A 24,462-nucleotide genomic window follows, 5' to 3' on the forward strand; every position below is an offset into this window, starting at 1 on the left:
ATTGATTTCACAGAAAAGTCTACTCAAGAGCTGTAGATTGCATAGAAAGGTACAATTTTCAACTTAGAGAGCAGTATTAGGGTGTTTGAGATTCCTCCAAGGTTCAAGGCTTTCCTGGAGGGAAATAATTATCTGCTAATTTTTTTAATTTTTACAAATATATTTCAGTAGAAGTTGTGTAAATGATATGCATTAAGAAATTTTAATGTTTAAACCAGCTCGAGACCAGCAAAACCACATCTTGACGTTTTTCTTTGGCCCATTCTTGAACCCGAAACGAAAATCGATATTCGGTGAAGTCAGAAGTTGGAGAGCTACTGTAGTTGGAAATAAACCAGAGGAAAATTAAAAAGGGCCAGAGACCCTTGCAGTTGGTTGCCAAATGGATGCTGCAGAGCACTGGCACTATCTATACCTTGTTTTTGATCCAGTTAGCAGTGTCAGTCAATTTTAAATCAGATTGCATTGTTTGGTGATTTGCGTGTTGCAGACATTGACAATACTTACCTAGGTTTTCTGAAAATGACTTCTTCCACTTCAGAATCACCTTGCGTACAGTTAGACGAGGAGAACAACAGAGTTCGACCAAATTACAAGCGTTGTATTGTGATTCTCAGAGAAATTCCGGAAACAACACCTGTTGAAGAAATAGAGGTACAGTACTGTTTATATATAAATTATTTTCAAGAGTTCCATTTGTGTTACAGCATTTAGTACCTGACTGAAGTTGACCAGGTTCTTTTGTTTTTAAGGCAAATGAATGGGTGGTAATAGGAGGTATGTAGTTAGTATTGTTGGGAGCATTGTAAAGTATTTTGCTGTAATGTATAAGATAACAATTTGTTATTGCAATGTGGTCTTATGGTAAAAGTAGTATAATACTTATTGGAAATAAATTATGACCATTTAAAAATCATGGATACCTCAGAAAGCCCATTAATTTGGTTTTAATAACTGCTGTAGGTTTTAAGATGCTGTGATATTGTGTTGCATTTGACCTATAAACATATATTTCAGCTGCCTTGAAGACTTGATATTGATAAACATTTCACTTATTGCAGGCTGTGTTTAAAAGTGATGATTGCCCTAAAGTAGTTTCATGCGAGTTTGTCCACAATTCATCGTGGTATGTAACATTTGAGTCTGACGAAGATGCACAAAAAGCTTATTGGTTTCTAAGAGGAACTGTGCAAACATTCAAGGTAAGATTATTTTTCTGTTTCTTCGTTTACACCCTTAAAGCTATCATGATTTAACTTATGGTGGAGATATTTATTCCTTCAGGCAAATTTCTAAATTTAAATAATTCTCTGCCCAGCATTTGATTAATTTCTTTAGAAACATATCAGTTTTGTTCCATTACATTGAAAAGGAAGTGACTATTGTAGTGAATTATGTGGATTAAACTTATCGGAAATGCCCTGTAGGTTACAGTTGTATTGAAAAGCAAGCAGTTTAAAATTAAATTATTTTCAAGTTATAAACATAAAAATTAGGAAACTGCGGAGGATTTAACTTTACAGTCGAAATGCATTGTACTTGTCAGTCCTTTCAGATAGAAGTTTTCATTTTAAGATCGTTCAGCCTCAGAAGAAAATAACTCGACCCGACTTCTTTTCAGGGCAAGCCCATTCTAGCAAGGATAAAGACAAAGCCAGTTTCAAGATTAGGTTGTTTATCAGTATTACCATCGTACGGAGGTAAAAGTGGGACTGAAGGCAAAGATGGGTCAGGTCCTCCTTCTACACCAGGGTCAGCTGGTCTACCCTCAGGACCAGGCACTCCACAACAAAATGCCAATTTCTCTGGTCCCACTGGCCAGCGTTTCATGTATTCACCCCCTACTTCAGTTAGCGCAAACTCCTATACACACACCTATACGATGCCGGCAAATATGCCGACTGCCTTTGTGAGTATTTTCTTTTTTATATTTTGTATGTAGATAATGCCAGAAGGTCAGTTTCTGACTTTTGATTTAGTCCAGTAAATTGCATTTCATGATAACCTTATACGGAAAAAAAGATTGCTTTCAAATCCATCTACTGTTTAATACAGTTTTTGTATAGTTCCACTACATTTCCATCATAGTGATCCATTCTTGAAGGATTTGTTAAATGTGAATAGTGTTTCCATGTTTGGTGTTCGTCAGCGGATTGCATCCTGAATCGTTGATTATAAACGTAGAATTATCATGAACTTCACGTTTGTTGGCTGACTTGCATTCCAAATTGTTGATTGTAAACTTAGAGTTATCACAGTCTTGAAATCCCTGATTTTGATATCTCGGGCACCATCATTCAATTATTTTGTTGTGCTTATGGATATTTCATATTTCTTATTGTCCTTTGCATACAGATCTTACCAGACAATACCATGTGAGAGTTTTGCTCTTGCTACCAATTTGTTAGAACTTCAAAAGTTCAAACTTGGTGAAATTGCTTTTCACACAGTAGATTGTCAAGTCATCACTTTATACTTTATTTATGGTCTTATTTGCTTTACTTTGTCTCTCATCTTTTTTCCAACTATTTTTTATTTCTCTTGAACATTATTCTTTACATAACAGTTAACATTGTACTGAGCTGCTTTCCCTGTTTGGGACCTTAAGCACAAAGCATTCCGCTTTTCCATCTAGGTTGGCAACTGGTTTTGTAACAGTAATAGCAATATTTATAATTTTTGGATCCTTTATAAGAAAATGTTTATTTTTTCCAGTTCTACCCCAACATGGTGCAGTGGACAGCGCCAAGTGGTTTTTATGACATAAATGGATTCTTACAATTTAATGGACTTTCACCACAAGCTGCCTTTAAACCCCCGACTTCAAACCATAATGTTAGATATAATCAGAACCGAAGGTTGGTGTGCTGAGGTTTTTTTTATTTTTTTTTTAAGTATATGCAGTGTTTAACATTTCATGATTACATTGGTTTGTCTAAAATATTGAAGTAATATTTTACTAATGTAATATTCACTGATGGTAATCTTTATTCTTTTTCAAGGAATAATAAACGTGATGGTAATCGCTTTGACAAAGGTGATAATCGACATAATAATGCAGGCAGTCAAGGTGGTTCAAGTGGTAATAACCAAGGTGGTCATATGGGTGGCCATTATCACCCTAACCAGAGACCTTATCACAGACCTCAGTCTTCTCAATCTCCTTCGCTTCCTTCTCATCGGTCGAATCACCCTTTGCCTTCCAGTAATGGAGGTCCACCTCCCTCGCCACCACCCCCTTTACCACCACCCTCCCATCCTGCAACGCCAGTGTCAACTGTCACCGGCAGCAACAACCATCCTAACCATCTCAGCTTTGCTCATTGCGACCTCGCCATAGTTAGTGAATCAGATTTATATACATCATTTAGTCCACCGATGGGGTCAGCACAAGTGATACGCAGTGATAAGAAAGAGGTGGTGACGGTATGTAAGAACACTACTAGTACTTCAGCCTCATCTCAGTCTGTGAACACATCGGCGAGTTCTTTGAACCCTCCACCCTCAAGTACATCTATGCTCAATGCCACAGTATCCACTGTGTCTACTGCAACTTCTGTTACTTCTGCTGCAACCACGTCTGCTGTTGCTCCTACCATGACTACCAACAGCACCACTCAGATTCCTTCACCACATCAGCAGGGTCAGGGCCCTCCTCCACCGCCTCCACCCACCCATCATCACGTGCAGCAACACCAGCCATCTGGGCAACCACATCGCAGCAGCTATAGTAATAATAATGCAACCAGTAATGACCATTATCACCACTATCACCATCATTATCCCATGCCGAGGGATCCGCAGACTGCTCGGCAGTTGTAAGTATTTTTTATCTCAGTGTTATATAGTGTTATGTATCCTTACAGTCTTGCATGTGATTTGATTAACAGTACAGGCAGCCCCCAGTTAACTGTGGGCTCGGTTAATGACGATACAGTTTTATGGCGCTTGTCCAGCGACGAAAATCAGCAATTTCCTCTTATCGGCGCCGATAATTTGGTATTGGCGCCAATACATACCTAACAGAGGTGCCGATAACCAAAAATCGGCACTTTTCGACGCCGATAAGTCCGGAAATCGCCGATTTTCGGTTAGTAGCGATTTTCGGTTATCATCACACCCCCAGAATGGAACCCTCACCAATAACTGAAGACTGCCTGTAAATGGAAAGGTGATGACACTTAACCAATTGACGAAATGTACATGAGATTAAATGGCTTGTCAAATCACACAGATCTCGTGGGGCACGTCGACGGCCTCGTGGACGTGATGATGAAGCAGCAGCCAGTGGTAGTGGTCGCAGCATGCCTCAGCGTGGTAACAATGCTCAGCCACCAGCTGCGGACAAGTCTGGCAACAATAGCCAGGAATCAACCCCACCCCCACCTCCACCACCACAGTTTGACCTACAGGCTACAGCATTTCCACCACTTCCAGGTAAGGGGTGAATTTATACCAGGTTTGAATAATTAGGTGTAATATTCAGCGGGCCAAAGGTGGTAAAATGGGTCTGGGTTATGATGTTTCTAATTTTGCCATCATGATGGTATTGCAGGCTAAATTGTCATCAGCTAATTTTTTTTTTAATTACTGTGTTTTGCCATTTAACAGAAAAGATAGTCTTTTTTTTTATATATTAATTACTGTGTTTTGCCATTTAACAGAAAAGATTAGTCTTTTTTTATATACAATACAGTATTTAGTTAGCCAGCTATAAACAAAATGAATCAACTGGGAGGTGGTATGTGATTGTGAAGTCTTGCCTGCAGATACAATTGGCCTTAAAACTACTAAAGTGTTACCACACAGTTTGCAGGTTTGGTTTTCATTTTTTTGGTTGGGCAGAGTTCCTGGCGTTGGTGATGTTGCAGCCTGTAAGACACACCTCAGTTTTTGGGAAAAATCTGAACCATAAAAATAAGGTTGCACCAATGTGAGCTGATGGCTTTTTTTGGTTGGTGCACAGTGCACGTACAACTGTCAGTGCATTAAGTACCGTGTATTTGGCTGCTACAGCATACTATTATCTTATATATATATTTAAAACACTTTTTTGGTTTATTCAAGTTCTGAAGTTGATGTACCAGTGAATTGGAAAACTTGAATAGATTACCAGCTATTATAAACTGTAAAGTGCCAGCTATATTTTTTAGATATTGTCCTGACCAACAATTTCTTAATGCTAGCAAATAGATGGGGCTGTAGTGGTTCAGTTTTTCAAAATTTTGACAACATTCCAATATTCGATGTAGGCTTGTGGCACCATGTTTTATAGTATGGGATAAATGAAAAGTAAATGCCAAAATGGAAAATATTAGAGATATGGAATAACAATATATAACATTGTATTGCACTTTTAAAGTGTAGTGTAAAATCACTGCACAAACATGACTTAGCAAATTAAAATAGAAAAGAGATAAAAATCCGCACAGTACAAACGTTCCAAATGAAAAAAATGTAATCTTTAAAAGCTGAAAATATTTTGCATTTTGTTACCATTTGTAAAAGTGACACGCGAACAAGTTTTGATTCTGATAGTTGTACTGAAGATATACTGATATGCAAACGAATCTTTGTGACTGCTTATATTTTTTGATAAATTTGTTTGTTTACTATTATAAATGAGGATAAATTATACTCTCCATTGAGAGTTCATACACTCAAGTTCTTATTACTCTCCAGCAAAGGGGACCCTCCTCAGCGGTTAGGATAGGTCTGTGAAAAAAGTAACCATCAGTCTCTAGGGCACATGGTAAATTTCCAAGACATCTTTCAGGAAAAACTAGCTCAGAAGAATGGTTCATTGACCATTCCAGATCTTCCATTGATGTGAAACTTGTAGCAATATCTTTAGTGCAATTGATGGTGTTGGTGATAATGGGCAAAGCTAGGGACTGTGGTAGTGTGTAAAGATGAAAAGATTGAGAATTATACATATTAGTAGTAAGGGTGTATGGAAGATCAGTTAAGAAGTGTTGTTATGAATGACAATATGGAAGTGGATGATTTATAAAGGTATTTGTAACAACACAGTATGGAAGTGGTTGATTCATACAGGGATTTGTAACGACTGTGTAACTAATGAAGATAGGGTAAAGAGGTGAGGTGAATTGCAAATTATGTGATCTAGGTCTCCATAGAAGTACCTTTTGGAATTGGTGTTGAATGGAGCATGAAAATTAGGTTGGAAGTAAATGTGAATTGTTTGCGTAGCATTAGGTCATGTGAAGGATTTGTTGCAGGGTGGTATGGGTGTGTAACTGAAAATGTTTGGGAGTGATGAGGCATGGACTGTGAGTGCTGGCTGTAAGGGCTTTAATATCCAGGAAGCACAAAAGTCAGTGTCTTCACAGTGTAGCTTGTTGGCACAGTTTGTTGCTTATGATTTTCATGTATAGTGAAAGGAAAGCATTTCTTGTAAAAGTTGTCTTCGTTGGTTTCATCCTTGTGTCTGCAATTGAAGGGTGACTGTTTCAGGCAATTTTTATTCATCCTCTTCTGTGAGGAAGTGTATTGTTTAAATATACTTTATAATTGCGTATTTTATATTTTTCCATCGTATAAAAATTGGTTATATTGGACACCTTGCTTGTAGGAAATTAATTTTTGTTTTTCTTTTAGGTGCTGATGAGCAGACTCCTGTAGCGGAAGAGAAAAGACCTGCCGAACCACTTCCTTCTCCATGGGGAAGTGATACACAGCGCTTTTCCGATGTGATGAAAGGTACAGCGAAACCCAGACCAACCTCTCAGTCATCAGAAAAAGACCTCCCCCAGGAATCTGTGGTGTCTGCACCCCCAAACACATCATCAGCTTCATCCCCTTGCCCTACTGTAACTGCAGCACCCACAGTTGTAGCAGCAGCCACACAAGCTAGTCAAGTTTCATCCTCCACGGCCACAATTCCTAGCCCATCTCAGGGTACAACAGTTGTAGTTCCAGTGACATCGTCAGTGAATGTAGCCTCTAGTAGTTCAGCAGTTACCACACAACAGAGTAGTGCTTCACAACCTAGTTCGAGTACTAACAAGCAAAGTGATACAAGACAAATACCTCGGGAGCAACGTGGGGTGCGCGAGGACCGCCGTGTTGGAGCTAGCGGTGGGCACAGAGACCGAAGGGATTACACCAGGGACCATCCAAGAGAATATTCACGCGACCACCGAGACATGATGCGATCTGGAGGAAACAACATCCGTGACAGAGACTATCATCGTGCAGGAAGGGAAGGAAGTTTGAGGAGTGGCAAGGAGAACAGGCCCCTCCCAACACGCCAATGGAAGGAGGACAAAGCAGACGCCGAGGGGTGGATCACCAAAGGTCCAAGGGAGCCTCGCTGCCACAGAGATGCAAATCGTGAGAGAGAGAGACCCGAGTCGAGGGAGACTCGGACACCTTTGGTGAATGGAGATTCTTCACCGCCACCTTCTCCTAAGTAATTACATTTTACCATTTGCTCATTACAGTTTTTGGTGAAATATTTTTATTTTTCATTCAGGTTGTCCATCAATTTTAAAGGGGTACTCAACCCCCTTCTCTTCTCCATTTGACCCGTGGGTTCTTGATCAGTATGCCATGTGGCACAGTCCGAGACAGTAGGAAAACACTTATAATTGATGAAAAACCATTTTGATTCTTTATTTGTACTAGCTAAAACTAGGATTTTTTTGGGGAGGAAGTTTGGGAATATGGTAATTTATTTTGCTTCAACAAAAAAAAAAAAAAAAATTAGATACATCAGATGAAAAATAAAGTAAATGCAGTTGAAACAAATTATTTTCAGTGTTAGGGTGGTAGCAGTTTTAATGTGCTTGAAAGTTCCATGCCACATTATAGTTAGATATTATTTTAATAATGGCTTATGGTTCAGGTTTTAAGAAATTAGTCTGATACACTGGGTAATGACTGAATTGAAGAAATGTTAGAGGTGAGGATATGATGATTATTTGCTACCCAGGCTTTTATATCTAAGTTTTACTTTGAGAAATGTTTTGTGATATTTAATGTGTAGTAAAACTGGTGAATTTTATTATTTCCCAGGACTCCCAAATCTGATGCGAAGGTGAATAGTGATGAGAGCAATGCAGAATACAAATTAAGTTGTTCGCAGTCATTGAACAATAATGATGGGGTAAGAATGACACAGAATTGGCAGTTTGTTTAAAATTATTACCAATGTTGCTGTTATGTAGTTTTTAGATTTACGATAATGATTGACACAGTTTAAAATTATTACCAATGTTGCTGTTATGTAGTTTTTAGATTTACGATAATGATTGACACAGTTCGTGGAATGTAGGTGTTGTATACGTAAGCTGTGATTAAAGTAAGTTGTATTTGTTATGCAGAAACTATGCAAATTTACAAAGTTTAATTGTGGCTTTCTCTGTTGCTATAGGAGCACAAAACAAGTTGGGCAAAAATGGCACTGGCATCCAAGGAACACATGGAGAGATTGGCAGCCGAGCTCAAAGAAAAAGAAGAACAGGAAAAGAAATTGAGATTTCATACCAGACCTCAGACTAAACAACCTCAAGGTAGGTTCTTATTGGTTAGTTTTGGAGTGAAAGCATGATGAAGTTACATAGATATTTTCTGTGGTGTTAGTTTTACCCTACGTATTTCTTAAGGTTTAGTTTATCTTTGGGAATTACGAGATGAAAGTTAGAATTTAAAGCACATTTTTTGATAGTAGAAGGATTGCATTCCGTTTGAGTCACTAAGGTTATATAACAGGATGTCTGTGGGATGTAGTCTATTGAATTTTTTTTTTTCCATGCAGAGAAGCTGAGCATTAAAAATGTTCGGAGCACTGTAACAAATGTATTTGCATGTTGTTGGTAGGTTCTTAGTTTGTGTAAAGTCTTGGAATTAGTGTTGGTTTTGTTAGGTAGAACAGTACAAGTGGTGTCCATTAATGTTGTTTTAGAATTTAATTTTAAACAATTACAAGCCATCATTTTTCAACATACAGTGCAACCATCCACCTTCCAGAAGTCATCCATTTCTGCTCATAAGACTAAATACTACAATTTGACAACAGTTTGTGATAGTTTGAGTATCTTCAGGAGTACCATAAAACCACACGGAAGTTTTTTCTAAAATTTCTTTTAGACGTGATGAATCAGACATGGTAACCATAAATCAAAAGAAGTGAGTGTAATCTGTACAAGTTTCCAGATCATGTAGGCATGAAATAAAATGGCAGTTCAGATGACAGCATTATGAGGATATCGTACAAGTCCCTATTAATGATGATTAAGTAAGTGGTAGACTTGAATGAAGAAAATTAAAGCTTTAATAAGGTTATCACACTTTAAAATGCAGTCAAAACTATAAAGTATTTTGTCTGAGAGGTGAACATTACCCATGGTTAGATGTAGTACCAACTGTAAAACGACTATGTGACTGCATCAATTGCAACTGGCAAGTGTGTCCACAAATTTCTAAAGAAACGTATAGCAGAATCTTTCCCATTCTCCTATTGGTGTGACTGTTTGCTCAACATTAAAAAGGTGTTTAAGAGTAAAAACTCCTCTCGGTTAACGTTAAAGGTTTTATTTTCAATAAAATACATTGCAGTTCAATTTTACGTATATCGTACTGACCAAATGTAAATCACTTGCTTCAGTTTGTGGTAGTGATTATAAAAATCTCTTGACTACAAAACTACGAGTTTAGTATAATACTCAGTACTCACATTGCCTTATGACATGTCAAGCCGTAGAAAAAATGATAGTTTTCAGGTATTCTCTGGTTTCCTTTGTTCAAATATTGGTCAGAGAGAGTGGTTGGCTTTAAAACTGTACTCTTGACCCTCCAAATTTGCCCATTTGTTAATTAGCATTGTGGCATTAAGAAATAACTAAAAAACTATTATTTTCGGAATTTTGAGGCCCGGGTATACTTGGGGAAAACACACAAGCAAGAAATGTCAGGAAAAAAAAGTAAATGGGTCATAAATGCATAAAATTTTCAATAATGGTGTCTTATCTGTTGTCCATCAACTCTCCATATCACTGAGTCACCTCAAAAATATTCTTTCACCTATGCAAACCCATTTGTTACTCCTACTCATCTGCTTATTCTTACTCCTACTCATCTGCTTATTCTGTGCGCTTTCAGTTCTGTATGCTGTAATATGTAAACAATTCATATCTATAGCTTCCTTTCATTCACCTTTAACATCTGCGATTGACTCTCATGAATAGAGTCTGCCCAATATATTCCATTCATACAATCCCACCTTGGCTTCCATAAATCTAGATTTCTCCAGTCTGCATACATCTTAATACTTACTTTCCATCACCTTTTTTGTGACCTACTCTCTTCTCTCATTTACTCCCAAATACCTAAAAGTTACCTGTACCAGTCGTCCATTGTCTTCCTTATCGTTCATTGCTCTGTTTTGGTTCCCAGTCATCCTCCAAGTCATGCACTTGCTCACATTTAATGTCACCCAATAACTGCACAGCTAGTGAAAGCTGAATGAAGAAATGCTTAATTTTTAATAAGCTTCACATCCATATTTCTTGAAAATCATTGAGAATTTTATTGTGCAGATAGTGAAAGGATGTCAGCTGTTTGAGATTTCAGATGGTAGATTGCATGATTGTACTGTAAAAGTGTGTTCCTGAATAAGAGTACTTTTTTATGATTGCTTATTTCAACATATATGTTCTTTTATTATTAATACTATACCACTGTTTTGCTTTCTTCTCTTTCGTATCCTAGTTTTGCATTTTGGCAACTTATTTATAACCCTCTGTGTGCGCTTATAGGCCCATTAAGTATAAATTGTCTTACTCTCCAAGAAAGTTATAGCACCAACTTGATAGATGTTGAAAGGGGACATCTTAGTGCACATGACAAATGACACTCCACTGATCCAGAGGACAAGGCTTCGTTCCTGTGTACGATCTCCAAAGACAGTCTTGATTCTTTGCTTCCCAGGTTATCACTGGTTGCCTGTGTTGTGACGTACCTTTAATGTAAAGTCATGTTTTCTAATCAAGTTTGTCAGCTCAGAGAGGAATTAGTCAGCCACATTCTCTTCATGAGTTCCCTCATGATAATTTCATACATTGAGGTATGGGTTTCCTTGAGTACCTACCTTATGCTTCTTGTGTTTGGAGAGGATCCTTTCCTTTGCACATCCATTATTTTATGGAAGCTCCAACGACTCAGGATGATGTTACTTGAGCAGATTGGATGTTATATATCTCGATCGGCTCCCCCTTTCCTTGGCTCCTTTCCGTTGTCCTGTCTCCTAATTTGCAATTAATGGTTTGTAGGAACTGTCTTTGCATTAAGAAGTTTTTCTACATGCCATTAATTGTAAGCCCTCTTCCCGTCTACAAACTGTCAGTCTTAAACTTCCATTGCCCACCTCCCGACTCCATACTCTGCCAGGTGGAGGTTAGCATGGAGGAGTGATGCCTCTGTCTTTTGGGCCATTGGAGTGAAAGCCAGGCATGCACATTAGGGTGTTTCTACTTACAAGATTTATCAAGGTGGTGTGATTGGGACGATAAGGTGGTGTGATTGGGACTCATTTAAAAAGGGTAAAACTTTGATATAACAATTTTATATAAATGCATTTTATAAACTTTTTTTCTCCTGTTTTCCCACATCTAATACACCCCCTCTGCATTTTGAGGTAAAAATCAATCAATCTCTCTCTCTCTCTCTCTCTCTCTCTCTCTCTCTTAAATTGTTCAGTCAGAGGTATGAGCAACCATCAGTTTGGGACTCACGTTGGAAAGGGCTTTGCCCTGTAATTTACCCACCCTTAGTTCATGGTGACTAATTTTTTGTGTTAACTTTGGAATATTTATGTACAGTACATGGGTGATTATAATTTTAGAAATAAAACAAGTAATACAAATTGAAACAAAGTATTCTTATTTGTGCTGAGGGTAGTGTTATGCGATGTCCATAGGTATTTGATGAGGATGAATTATAACCTTGCAAGATGCAGTGTGCCAGATTCCTCGTCTTGCTTATGTTTTGAGAGATTAACTTTTTTTACCGTACATTTAAACTCCCCAAAATGATATTAGGATGCATTGTAATTCATGAATTTCTATTTAGAGAAAGTTTTGATACCCCGCGAGCGAGATGGCAAGCCTATGAGAAGAGATGGACCGCCAAGGGAAAATCGTCTCTCGAGTGAACGAGGAGGCCCCATGCCATTCAGACCCCGTGATTCTGCCAGACCGAAATCACCGAAATGAAGAACTTGACTCTTAACTTGATTGTGGTGATGACGACGAACCAGAGACGGCTGCCCTCCAGGCTGGGGAATCACTTACAGGGAGCCTATTTAAACGGAAGGAATACTAATAAGACAATACGGCTGGTCTTGCCTTGTCCCAACACAGACCAACCCATTGCAAGCGAGGTTGTTGCATTTGCATTGCTAGTTTTGCTCTCCCTGGTGATTTCTATATTAGAACAAGTGTTGTAACCCCAGCCTGGTGACTCTGCACCCCACGTCCGGCCCAGTTAGTGCTGTAGCACGTGGCTGCATCATCCTTCTCCAGTGCCTATGCTGCCTGCCATTATTATATGTATATAGTGAAAACATTGTGCGCTGTTAGCTCCGTATGCAATGTGCTCGACTGGAGAGTCAATTATGACCGGTGCCAAAATTATGGCAGTTTTGCTTAATTGTACAGTTGAGAGTTTATTTTTGACAATAATAGCCTTGTAAATTAATGAGAAAATTTTGGAGCCATTCCTCAGAACTCGGTGTGGCATTGTGAATTGTGTATAGCTACTTATATTAAAAAGAGTGCTTGCCTGTGACTTGGCTGAATCAAAAACCATGAACAGCCATTTTGTGTGTGTGATGGCAATGATAATTACTTGGGGACAATTCCTTGTCATTGACAAGGGCTCCCTCGTTGGTGCTCAAATGAAAAAACATTTTACAGGAATAGAAAAAATAGGAAACAACAAACCTTTAGTTGCATTATTGGCACCTCCCATTATTTTTGGCTGTGACCTAAGAAGCAAGTTTCTTCAGTGAAGAATATTTGGCTTGCTTGCTTTACCTAGAAATGTATCATACATCATTGATGAATATATGAAGAGAAAGTGTTTGTTATTGTAGCAAATTCAAGGAGCTGCTAGTGAGGACACTGAATATCGAAGGGCTTTGTATGAGTGACGTGCATTTAACCTACAGTGGTAGCAATTCTGAGTGCAGAGTTGTTATTGAATGGCAAGTGGAGCGAGTGTTACGTGATATGCAAGCGTAAGTGTTTGTTGTTTGGCGTGAAGAGTGGACAATGAGCGCATGTTGTGAAAATGCTGTGATCAAGTGTCGGAACTTGTGCCTGGTTACTTTTACTCCCTGTCTTTCGAGTGGTTCTTGCTTGGTTGTGTAGCCCCTTTGATCATCATTGACTACATGCTGGCATAAGATTTGGATGTGTGCATTGCATAAATGGTGTTGATGTACATAAATGTGCTACGGCTATAAGACTGGCAAGTAAGGTAAGGTTACCTCCTCTCATCCTGTGTAGAGACCCAGGTTGTGAATGAATGTCTTATGGAGTGTGACAAACTTTTCTGATTAAAGTGAGAAAAAAAAAGAAAAAAAACCCGTGGGATTTGCTAAGAAACCCCACCTGAAAACTTAACACTAATCCCAAAGTTTGGGCGTGCAGTGATATGTAGTGATAACCGAACCTCAATTACAACATAAAAAGTTTAAAAAAATAAAAAAAAATTGACGCACTCTGAATGGTAATTATTGTAATGAAGACGAAATTATTTGACATTCGTGACAATAAATTTTCGTGTTTACTAGTTGGTCGTTTAGGAGTGTTTTATCTTGGGTGATCATCCCGTAGCTTGATATTCATCTTTGAAAAGCTTTGGGTGATTATACAGTATATATATATACATATGAATTTTTTCTTTCTAATTTCAAAGAAGATAGTGTTTGTACAGAAATGGATAATTTTTTTTGAAGATCACAACCCAGTCCAGTGAATTTGCTTTCTGTGGAAATATTAACAGTTAATGTGGTAATATATATTATATTGGATATAATAGGTTGAATTGATTGAAGGTGTGTGTCTGGACTGTCCTGAGCTTGGTTAAGTGGTACACACTACACAGACTGAGTGCATTTTATTTCCAAGTGCTCCTGTTTGCAAAAGCATTTATGATTTGTAAATGTCTTACCAGATAACGTTATTTGGTTGTCTTCAGTGTTTCATGGTATACAGTTTTATTACAAAATGTGATGGCTTCCATAATTTCCATTTGCTATTGTAATTGCAGATGTATATTCATATATCAAATTGCTTTTTGGCCCTCAGGCCTCAAGCTTTGACCCACATAAATGATACTTAGGCTTAGCAGCCGAAGTGCTTGCAAAATTTGATAAAAAAGAAAAAAAAGTCCCATTTTAGAGTATAGATTGAAAAGTTATTAAAAGAACACGCAAATGAGCCGGCCTCAAAAGACTGAAACTGCTAATTGACGCAATGAGGTTGTGCACCCGTTGGCCATTAGCTTTTGGACTTCTTCTTCATTGTCATCATTCTGATATTTTTGTGTGTAAGCACCATGCCTTTATTGATGCATGTTAGTGGTGTGAGGTTGGTAATTTATAAGATTTATTTCGTTCAAGGGAGAAGACTTGAGTCCAAAGTGTTCAAAAGAAATTTTGGCAATTGTCTTTGAAGGGAAGTTCTTGAAGACAGCAGCATTACTATCAGTGGAGAATGGCCCTTTTGAATACTCCCTTTAATTTTTTGAGGATTTCATGGTGTAGATGCGAGTGCCGTCATTCATTTCAATCGCAGGCAGTTAGGGAGCTCAGACTTGTTTTGTTATCAGTATCTTTGAAGGGAAAGGAAGTATATAGGAAGTGAAGTATATTAGTCATATTGTGTACCTTGCATAGAACTGTTTAGTTTCCTCCTCTTTAAGCAGAGTTATGAAGACATAAGCATATCCTCATTATTTTATACTGTACATCTCATTACTCACTAATAATAGTTTCCATTCAGTTATTTTAAGAGAAAATGATGTAGAGTAGGTTCTAGTGGATGATTTGACTTTTACTGTTCTGGTTTCCAGTGTAGGAAACACCCTTGGCTATTGGTCATTAGCTGAAAATTCTCTCTCTCTCTCTCTCTCTCTCTCTCTCTCTCTCTCTCTCTCTCTCTCTCTCTCTCTCTCTCTCTCTCTCTCTCTCCCCTGACCTGAAATTGAAACTCTCTCTCTCTCTCTCTCTCTCTCTCTCTCTCTCTCTCTCTCTCTCTCTCTCTCTCTCTCTCTCGACCTGGAAATGAAACCTTTTCTAGATTGTATTTAGAGGAAAGGGTGTTTAAACCGCGATTCACAAGTTCCTTTTCCATGGACATGCATTTTTTGACTGAGATGTAGTGCATTGCCTATGGATGAGTTTTGTAAGGAGTCGTAATGGTGTCCTCTGGTATGAGTGGTCAGAAATGGAGCCAAGGTCAGTGTGTCCATTCTCACATTTTATTATATTATTTAATTTATTATTACCCAGCTTTTTTTGTGGAGCCATTATTTTTAATTTGGGGGTTCAGACGAAAATTGTCATCAGACATATACAGCCATTTATTCAAGTATGTGATAGAGGAAGTTTTGAGAAAATTTGTGGCATTTTACAGTGTAAGACATAATTTAGTTGCTTTTGGATTTAGTGTGATTATGTAAAGAGCAGTTTTGTTATGCATGCTTGCATTTAGGTAATAATACAGTCTGTCTTTTGGTTGGATACTGATTTCTTTGGTGCAATTTTCCATTAGCAGCATTTTGAAGTCCCTGATAATACGTTCAGAGAAGACATCATTGCTGACTACAACTTTCATGTCTTTCTGAGGGAAGGGTTAATATATGTATATACATATAAATATATTGAGTTTGTATTCAGAAGTATATAAATATTTTCATTTGTTACCAGTCTGAGAAGTACAGTACCTACATGAAACAAGTAGTCTGCTGATGCAAAGTCATTGCGACGATCACTAGTCTTATTCCCATTCCAAGTGCACGAACACGGGAGAAATGTAGAACCAGCCAGTGTGGTAGGTAACTGCTACTTTTTAAATGAAATTGAACTTTAGCCCACTTAAATCACTTAGTACTGTATATATATATGAATTATAAGTACTGTACTTGCAAGTGGAAACTTGTACTGTATCTAGAAAATATTTAAAATATGGTAGAGGCTTAGGAGGAGGTCTTGAAATGTCTCCTTACACAAGACTGATTTCATATAATTTTTTATTTTTTTTCCACCTGCTTGGTCCTACATGTGCGTGCAGTCTTGTAGAATTTAACACGCCCTTGTGTCAGTTTATATTTCCTCAAATGTGCGACTGACCACCACAGTTACTCAGGAACCACAGTACCGTCAGATGACAGTGATTGAGGATTCATTAGGTTGCTGTTGATGAGTTTATTTTGCAATGGGTTGGGTGGGTGGGAGGGAATGCTGTCTGTCTCACTGTTTTTAGGGTGCTGATGATTTTGAATAATTTCTATGAGATTAGGTATTGTGAATATCATAATGCACTTAAGTGTTGGTGACATTGATCATAGACTTGGTGTAACATTGTGGCTTAACTGTTCATATAATGATCCCGTCAGATACAAGGAAGAGATGCTGATGGGGTTTTGTGGAATTTCATATAGCCTTATCCCCCTTTTCTCAGATGATGTGGATTATCATTTTTTTTCTAAGATGTACTGCCACCAATATTGTAATATTTGCTCTCAAGTGATGTTAATAATCCTGATGTTCTTCTGTTGTGCTGTGCGCATTGTTCAGTTTGTCTCAAGTGGTTAATACTATTGATATGCCAATATGCAAGATGTGCAAGGTGTGTGTGCATGTGCGCGCGATCTCAACCTTTTAATTTAAAATTGACATTAGCAATGTATTAAACTCCACCAGCCTCCTATAGAGTGATTCTCTGGACAGACTTTGTGAAGGAGGAAGCCAGGGTATATTATAATTCTTAATTATTAATTATTATTAGTATTCTAAGAACACTTCCATGGCTGTCACATCACTACCTTTTTCTCACTCGCTCAACACAAAACCATTTTATTGTTTCTGTTAAAAATTTAGTTTGACAAAATAAATTTCGCATGTGGTTTTCAGAACAGACGTTTTGACTTGAGTCCTTATGATTTTTTTGTTTTGTTTTATTTTTTTTTTTTCTCATTTTTTTGTTATATGTTTTTATGTGGGCTGTGAGCTACCTGTCCAAAGATTTACTCGTATATATTTGTGGTTTGTTAATATCTAAGAAATATATTTATGCCTTGGATATGAAGTGGATTTATAGATAATGCTTCTGGTAAAATGACCAATTCATAATCAGGTAGTGTAACTTGCCCTTCTTGCGCTCATCTCCATGCAGTATCTGTCAGCGAGCTGGATGAATGGTACTGGCATTCCTTTCAATATTAATATTGTACGTCTGTATGAAGAAAGATATAGTTTTCTATGCTTGTCAAACTTGCATAATCAAATGCTGGTGATGATAGTGTAACTATATAAAGATAGTTATGAAAGGATGAAAGGAAAGTGATTTCTAGTAACCTATTCGGAACACACGCACAAGGAATATATTTACATATATCCAGTTGATTAGTGGTTTCTGTTTTAAATGCTTCCTTCAAAAACAGCATATTGATTATTTACCCTAAAAAGGTCAGAATTGTCATCATGTAAGTGTTCATTTACTGGGTTTCTGCATAGCAATGGATAAACATTGAAGCTAATCCTTGGCAGTCCCAGTGGTACCTAAACTTATACAAGCATAGACTCCAGTATATATATAATTTTTTTTTTTATACTTGGTCTCATAAGTTGCTGGTAGCATTTGCACAAATAGACTGTTTTCATTGCTTTTAAGTTTTTCCATTCACAAAGGAAATGAAAGGATGAGATGAAATAAAAACACAGGTCACCGAACTATGCCCTTGTGTACTGATTGTATGTCACTAATGCAGTTCCCAAGACCACTGAACACGCTGTCATAGTTGCTGTTTGATGTGACTAATGGTAAAGTAACCGAAAGAATTTTGAAAGTGAGTCCACCCTGGTTACTTGCATTTTTTTTCTATATGGAGAAGATACTGGAAAACATAATTTAGAAAATTATCATTTTTTTATTTCTTGCCTTTTAGTAACCCTTTGGAAACGTGTAAGTAATGGGAGTAGGCATGCTTACATTGTTTCAGTACTGACAAGATCTGAAATTTGTTGGCACTGATGGTTCAGGAGTCATCTTTATTAAAAGGATGTCTACTGGAGGTTGCATCTGCATGGTAATATTACAGAGGACCTTGCTGGAAGGAGAGGAGAAAGATTAAACGAGCAAGTTTCTTCTTTATCTCGTATAGAGACAAAAAAAAAAAAGTTTTCTGTTATAAGCACTGCATAGTTTGTCGTCCTCACAGTTGAAAACATACACACCCTCTCTCTAAGATTCCCTAGTGTCTTTTATGTTCCGGACTCCTTAATAATTCTTATGGAAGTGCCACTTGACACATTATTGTAAACTTTTATCACCACCTTCCAGCACTGACATCTTTTATCACCCTGTGGCAAAGGTATTTAAAAATGTAATTTGGTACAAACTTTGCATATACTACAGTATGGGAAGTAGATCACCATGTTGTAGAAGTTCATGTTGAGTTACAAGTACTTGTTGAATTGATTGACCAGTAATGTATTTACATTTTTCCCTAGTAATCTTGTAGTGCCTTAGTGTAGTTATGCTGTACAGTTCTGTCCCAAAACAAGATTGAGCCCGACAGACTTGTTTCTTCAAATAATGACGTTCTTAAGGTTCCCTTGTAACAGAATGTTTCAGAATTATTGATTGTCATTAGATGTGTACATTATTCATCCAATCTACAGTTAATATGGGCCCTCAGTTCTTGTCTTAAGAACATTGTATAGGAAAAAAGTTATTCTTGTGGCTGATCTAAGAGTAGTTTGATACATGTCGATTTAATCTTATGAAGCCCAAAGTTATATGGTTATCTGGGAAAATTCTGTTGCTGTTAGTATACACATTCCAATTAGTATGGTTCATGTTCATATTTTTCATGTACCAGGTCCCCCTTAATTTTTTATTTATTTAATTTATTTTTTCAAGAAAATTTTTCAAAACTAGTGCAGAAGGAATTTTAGTACAGTAATAATGTCTGTGCTGCGGAAGAGACTTACCATATATTGCATTACAGAAAGGAAAGGTGGTGTGGTTAAACTAAATAATACATAATGTGACCTTACGAGAGAGGACTGCTTACAAATCTCCACAGGACAAAATGTTCCATAGATAATGTTTTCAGAGCATGAGGGGTGTAATTTCCATAACTTCCACAACCAGCCAACCTCCCAAATCCTATCTGATGTTTCATATTTATCTTTGAAAGCCCATAAAAACAAAGTCTTGTCCTTGAAATGACAGTCTAAAGTCTTGGAGGGAATGCACCATCAAGTAAAACCTAGTGGGAGCTGTGGTAGTGGCCCGTATTGCCCTGTATGAGATTGGGTATGCTTATAAAAGTTGGCAAAATCTGAGCTAATCCTGCATGCTGTTTCGTGCGGAAGTAAAGAAGAGATGACTGAATTTATTTTTGTAGGGAATAAAGATACTGGTACACAATTCAAACCAAAGGTGTTACAATGCTATAACGATTACAGATTTGGTCATGTTTCATGTTTATAAAGATGTCAAACTATATAACAAATGCTCTTATCCAGGACAAGGTGTCTGCTTTTATCTGCCTGTTGTGTGAATACTCTGTGACAAGAATTGCCAGTAGACAGCTGTTTAAGTCAAATGCAAAGCAAAGTGTGGTCTTATGGTAGAAAGCTTTCAAGCTAATCAAAAGAAATTTCCAAAACTGAAATCCCAGCGGTAGTTTAATCACTTCTCATACAAGTAAGCCTCTTCAGGCAAATGCGATTTATGCAGAAAAAGAAAAACTGGTTGCTACCAGTTCATTTACCTCAGAGGTTAGTCTTTCAAAAACAAATCTGCTACTTTTGTCAGTAGAAAGAAGAAAGCCTGGTGCCATCAGAACTTTACCTTTGGTACAAGCTTAGTTAAATATAATTCACTACTGGTATCAAATTTTTCTCTACAGCGGGCAACTTCATTATAATTTGAAGTAGATGTGACTTCTACATATATACAAAAGCTAAGTGCCACCAGTACATTTACCATTGGGACTAATCTCGAGACGAGTAAGGTAACCTTACTCTTCAGATCATCCACTACAGTTGTTAGTAGTTCCACATTAAAAACATGCAAATTCTTGGCTGGGATCGGCAGAAGACACTCAGTAGTGTAAATGCTGTACCATCTAGGAAAAAGGTTTATCCTGACTGGCCTCTGCATAATCAAGAGAGAGAATCCAATAATTTTAACCTGAGAAAAGAAATAGAATATCTTTTGTTGAACACAAACCTGTTAATTATTAGTTACGATTATAGTAGTTGTTGTTACTGTATTATAAGTTTGCAACAACCTAGTTGGAAAACAGACTGCTGTAAGAATGAGATCCCAACAGTGAAGGAAGAAAAGAAAATTGATAAATAAGGAATAACCTGTGAAATAGATAAAAAAAAAAAAAATATGACAAATAGTTAAACTATGAGGTGAGATTTGAGTGAGCTTGCTAAACGTGATTTGTACCAATTTTGAATCGCTGCAGTGCAAATGATTCCACCACTGCAGGATCAGAAAGATTATTCCAGTCATTCCAAGGTTTGTCACAAGAGGAATAAAACGTTAAATCTGTAGATATTCCTACTTGTGATTATATAACATCTCCAAAACCCATTATCATACATGGCAGAATATATGGAGTAATGAATGTAGTAATAACAAAGTAATAGCCCGTTGTTGAAATGTGGAATTCATTATATCAATGAGAATGACAAGTAATTTTGACTCTCAGCATTGGCTACGCTTGTTTGACCAATGGATATTCTATGAATACACCACATATACAAAAACTAGAGCAACGTTCTAGCAGTTTGAGTATTTTTTATTTGAACGTCCAAAATGTCAGCGACAACGAATGTCAAGCTTTGGAGGCAAATCTTTAAAAGAATTTTTGATAAGATTCTCCAATTCAGGTAACCAAGGATCTGTAATTTGATAATTGAAGTGTAAACTACTTATTAATAAAGAGATCCTTTGAGTCAACCTTATGAGAATAAAATGAATTAGCTCAGTGGTCTGGTTGACCAGCTTAACAATAATAATGTGCAGATGTAGGTATTAAGGAAATGTAGATGATCTTTAAGTACCCAAAACTGCAATAACTATGACCAGATAAAATACCTGCTCATGTCACTGATTTATCATCTCTTCAAACCAATGTTTTCCTCAAAATGCTACCCCTAGTGAGTATGACAAGATTAAACAATCCGGATATAGTGGTGTCCATTCCTGAAAGAATTCCATTTTGTAGTAATGTCATGTCACACTTAACTGGCCCATGGGTACTTGATGAATAACCCACATGTCCTAGACTGCAAACAAACTATAGTTTAGTGGTCTTCTCGAGTTGTATCTTGACCTCAAATTGGTAGCATTTTTCCAAACTATGGGTATTTGATGGATAACCCACATGACCCAGTCTGTGAATGCAGAACAGCAATTTAGCAAATATATCTGCAGTGAATTTTTCTTTATTCAGCAAAAACAAATACTGTGTCAAACATGAAACATTTTTTACAGGATGCAGTATATTGAGTTAAGAATGCAAACTGTGGGCTAGTTAAGCCAATTTATCAACATAAAAGTTATGATGGCTCAAAATCATCTTGCAGATTTGCTACCATATCATCCAATAAAACAATTTTCCATTGCCAAACGATCTGAAAAGGTTAAGATTAAGGTTTTAAACTTATCTGGTAATTAGGTATTTTACCAGGGATGCTGTTCACACAAAGAGAAGACGGTTGAAACTACCAACAAATAGCAGCCTGGAAATGGGTTTAGGACTGTTAACCAAGACATCATTGGTAAAATGAATAAATAATGAGGTGAATGGTATTACCTTATGATAGAGGTGAGACAAAAGATAGAGTACTGTACTATATAGATTGACTTCAACAAAATTATTAAAGCATAAAAGAGAGTGAAACAAAATTATTAAAGCATAAAAGAGAGTGAAGTATGCAACATTCCCAACAGAAGCAGCAAAGGTTCATTTAATGTTGCAAAAATTAAGTTCAGTTGATAGTCTTTCCAAAACAAGTTGAGAGGCCTGTGTCCTAAAAGTCTTCCCTCCGAGACTTTGTTGGTGGTGACCCATATATGCTTCTATGCTCGGTGCAGGCCATGAGCTACTCGCTACCTATCTAAAAAACGACCCATGGCTTGGGGTCAGAGTGTAGGCGACTTGTTTCTTTCTGGCTTCTTGAAGTGATCCACTGAGGTTGAAAATCAACTCCTATCGGGCAGTAAAGGATCTTACTTGGGTACTGGGTGTAAGCTTAATTTCTGGGGTATATGGCAGTGACCGGCCCTCTTCCTTCCTTATTCCTCCTCCTGTTAGCCAGCAGCTTGGCCTGAGTACCTGCTTGATTGGGCTCGGATACTTGCAAGCTACATAATCAAGCGTAGAGTCTTAGCGCTTCAGCTATCAAGGTGTAACCGTCTCTGCTCTGGGGGTGGCCAGCAAGAGCAAGCTGGATTCTGGTTGAAACTTAGTAACAAGATGGTTCTGATATGGCAGTCGTCTGAAAGGAACAACTCACCTAAGGAGTAAATCTTTTCCATAAAGGGCTCTGGTTTATATACCTAAGAAAAATACATATTAAAAAAATCTGTTACCCATTCCATCAGAAGTACAAACCATTACCTTTTACATAAAAGACTTATTCCTCAAGTTGAAACCTATCCAGAAGTGTCTTATTTCAGGTCACAGCCAAGAACAGGGACTCCTGAACCTCTTATTCAGTCTGACATAAGAATAGTAAAACGATATGGCTCTAAGCCTCAGCAAGAACTGCCTGGAACCTTGCCAAAACAAAGAAAACTCTTAGAAAACCAAGTATGACACCATATGGTGTGAAAAGAATCTGGTGATAATTCTGGCCAATACCAGTAATGTATTGGCCAGAATTATCACCTGATTCTTTTCACAGCATATAGTGTTACACTTGGTTTTCTGAGAGTTTTCCTTGTTTGGGCAAGGTTCCAGGCACTCCTTGCTCAGGCTTAGGGCCCAATTGTTTTACTATTCTTATGTCAGACTGAATAAGGAGTTTCAGGAATCCTTGTTTGTGGTCTGGACTGAAATATGACATTTCCAGCTGAGTTTCAACTTAAGGAATAAGTCTTTTACATGAAAGGTGATGGTTTGTACTTATGATGGAACAAATAAAAATTTTTTAGATTAATTTGTGTTTCTCTTGGGTATATAGACCAGAGTCTTTTATGTATGAGATTTACTCTTTACCTGGGAGAGTGATTCTTTCAAATGTCTGTTAACTGGTTTGTTACCAAGTTTCAACCACTGATTCCAGCTAGCACTTAGGAATGCTCATACATAAAAGGCTTTGGTTTTAATACCCAAGAAAAATCAATTTAAAAAGAATTGTTATATTCTGCTGCAGCATTACATATCCCTAAAAAAAATTACATAATCTCTTGTTACATGAATGACCAATACTATTAGCTGCCCACTCAATGAGAGATTACATTGTTGAAGACACATGACTTCAACATAAAATATTGTGTTGAAGCTGTGTGACAAATGAGAGAGCTCTTGAATCTGACTCATTTACCACATGAAAGGTCCAGCTTTGACATGGCATGTTGCCTTATACAACTAAGGATGGTCAAACTTCATAAGAGCCTCTAAATGTCTCCAAAAGAGGAGCATCAACATTCCTCCTCAGAACATCAAATGTTATAGCAAGAATATTCTAGCCAAGGCCAGTAATGAAGCACTGGTAGCTTTGCTGACTAACTTGAAACCTTCAGATGGAAATATTTAAAAAGTTACCCCTCAAAAGATCCCTCTGTATCAAAAGAGGGGTAGTTATCAGCAAAGATCTTGAGATTTTTCAGAGGAAGACATTTTAAAAAGATGTTCTCCTCACACTTATTCAGTTAATAAACTAGGTTGGAGCCACAACACCATGTTATTGATATTCTTCGAAAATTCTTTTCTATTTAGCAGTTAGGTATCTGCCCATCAGAGTTAAGAAATTCAAAAGTATCCCTAGCCATTGTTCCAAGTGTTATGAATATGGCTACAGTACATTGAATTAGTTTTGAGCCAACAAAGGTGCTGTGTCATTTCAAAGGAGCATAATCTTATGGGTCACTGTACTGCTGATAGGTTCTGTTTTCACTGTGAAGGTGGGCATTCTCTGAATTCAGAGTAAAACATATTGCCAGTGAGCAAAAG

The 24,462-nt window shown here is 37.4% G+C and overlaps 1 protein-coding gene across 13 annotated transcripts in view; it reads left to right on the forward strand.

The window, feature by feature from the left end:
- The window catches only part of Larp4B (La-related protein 4B), an 88,959-nt gene extending 75,242 nt beyond the window's left edge, over positions 1 to 13,717 (forward strand). For 12 of the 13 annotated variants that reach the window (XM_067129698.1, XM_067129695.1, XM_067129696.1 and 9 more), the window contains 10 exons: positions 542 to 654; positions 1,062 to 1,202; positions 1,622 to 1,909; positions 2,716 to 2,858; positions 3,003 to 3,818; positions 4,235 to 4,437; positions 6,622 to 7,435; positions 8,041 to 8,131; positions 8,399 to 8,537; positions 12,094 to 13,717. In XM_067129698.1, the coding sequence (XP_066985799.1) occupies positions 542 to 654; positions 1,062 to 1,202; positions 1,622 to 1,909; positions 2,716 to 2,858; positions 3,003 to 3,818; positions 4,235 to 4,437; positions 6,622 to 7,435; positions 8,041 to 8,131; positions 8,399 to 8,537; positions 12,094 to 12,236 (2,891 nt within the window). In that variant the 3' untranslated portion in view covers positions 12,237 to 13,717. The remainder of the gene's footprint in view (positions 1 to 541; positions 655 to 1,061; positions 1,203 to 1,621; positions 1,910 to 2,715; positions 2,859 to 3,002; positions 3,819 to 4,234; positions 4,438 to 6,621; positions 7,436 to 8,040; positions 8,132 to 8,398; positions 8,538 to 12,093) is intronic. The other variant, XM_067129708.1, reaches the window with a different exon arrangement.
- Positions 13,718 to 24,462: the final 10,745 nt, after the last annotated feature.

This window comes from Macrobrachium rosenbergii, chromosome 27, assembly GCF_040412425.1.
Source record: "Macrobrachium rosenbergii isolate ZJJX-2024 chromosome 27, ASM4041242v1, whole genome shotgun sequence".
In the NCBI taxonomy this organism is placed as follows: Eukaryota; Metazoa; Arthropoda; class Malacostraca; order Decapoda; family Palaemonidae; genus Macrobrachium; species Macrobrachium rosenbergii.